We start from the raw sequence: 1,605 nt of genomic DNA, 5'->3' as shown, positions 1-1,605 counted from the left end.
TCTGATCTTCGGCTGTTTTCTCGTCTTTAACTCTGATCTTCGGCTGTTTTCTCGTCTTTAACTCTGATCTTCGGCTGTTTTCTCGTCTTTAACTCTGATCTTCGGCTGTTTTCTTGTCTTTAACTCTGATCTTCGGCTGTTTCCTCGCCTTTAACTCTGATCTTCGGCTGTTTCCTCAGCTCCTCCGGCACATCGTTCTCTGGTCACGGCGTTCACAGCCCCAGCCTCCTGAAGCATCACATCTTCCACCAGCCGTCGGTGAACGCAGACCCCGCAGCGCAGGAGATCTGGAGGTCTGAGACGCTGCTGCAGGTGAGGCTGTCCTGACAGCTGTCAATCAAACCTTCAGGTGTAGATCTAAAGGAACTGGAGGACGTTGTTTGTTTGTTTGTTTTGTAGATGTTTGTGGAGCTCTGGCTCCATCACTACTCCCTGGAGATGTACCAGAAGCTTCAGTCTCCTCAGGTAAAGGTAAGACTTTTAGCTCCACCTCCTCCCTCTCTGCTCCTGCACTGCAGCGTCACACAGCTGGCTGCTGATTGGCTGAACACCTGCTTCACCTGCTTCATGGCGTTTCTCATCAGTTACTGTGGTAACAGACGAGCTGCTGCTTCACCACTAAAACTTTAGCTTGTTTTTATTTTTCAGCTCAGGTGAGGTTTGATGCAGCTGAACTCTGAATCTTTGCTTTCCATTAGGGCTGCGCAGTATGTGATAGATGGTAGTAATTTATCATCTACCTGTCGTCAGTTACATCATCACACCTGTGTCAACAGGGCTGTGAGTGCAGACACACCTGAGCAGAAGTTCCAAATATAATGAAGAATTATAGTATTTTAAAACACGTATAGAGAGGATAAATCCTGTAAATATCCCCTCATTGTAGAAAAGTTACGTCACACAGAGTGAAACTTTAACAACAGTAGTTTTTTACACARAAGTTGTCGAAGAAAAAACTAGTATTTTATGTGTTGTTACCCACAGAGATGATAAAAAGATGTGGACGTTTGTTCAGTCATAAATCCATCTTGTTAATGTAACAGTTCTGCTCTGATGATGAAGATGATGAAGATGAGAGCGGGAGGGGATATTTAGAGCAGAGATTCTTAACCCATGGCCCGTGTCCCAATTGCGGGCCGCGAGCGCCACCTTGAGGGCCTCAAAAGAACAATAGTTTTTAACTTTGGGCCACAGAGGGCCGTGGGACTGCATTGATTTTGAATAAGGTGTAATACACTTTCTCACCACTAGTAGCAGTAGTGCACCACTCAGATGTTAAACAACTTTTCAATATGTAGAAGAAGAACKTTAGAAACCTGCTGAGAATGGAAACTTATTTTAAATGTAAAGTAGAAACAAAAATGAAAMTAACTCATCAAAAAACACCAAAGTTTGTCACTAATATGAAGAGCAGCTTCTGGTTCTACTATGCAATGTTTTAAAAGTTCAAAACATCAAATACAGTTGTAGATACAACTATATTTTAATTTGCACTTCATCAAATTAATTTTTGTAGTTTATTTTTAAATATTTTTAATGTATTTTAAAGAAACTTTAATCTTGTCAAAAAGCTGTTGTTACTGTTATTGTTTGTCACTAATATGA

The 1,605-nt window shown here is 41.3% G+C and overlaps 1 protein-coding gene across 1 annotated transcript in view; it reads left to right on the top strand.

Annotated features, from left to right (window-relative positions):
• Nucleotides 1-1,605, top strand: part of smpd4 (sphingomyelin phosphodiesterase 4) — a gene marked incomplete in the record, with an annotated part of 11,899 nt that overhangs the window by 4,839 nt on the left and 5,455 nt on the right. The window contains 2 exon segments of the mRNA XM_014015316.1: nucleotides 180-312; nucleotides 400-471. Coding sequence (XP_013870770.1) covers nucleotides 180-312; nucleotides 400-471 — 205 coding nt within the window.

The sequence above is a fragment of the Austrofundulus limnaeus genome, unplaced genomic scaffold, assembly GCF_001266775.1.
Source record: "Austrofundulus limnaeus strain Quisiro unplaced genomic scaffold, Austrofundulus_limnaeus-1.0 Scaffold127, whole genome shotgun sequence".
NCBI lineage: Eukaryota > Metazoa > Chordata > Actinopteri > Cyprinodontiformes > Rivulidae > Austrofundulus > Austrofundulus limnaeus.
The sequence above is the reverse complement of the archived record's forward strand: the minus strand, read 5'-3'. Positions and strand labels throughout refer to the sequence as shown.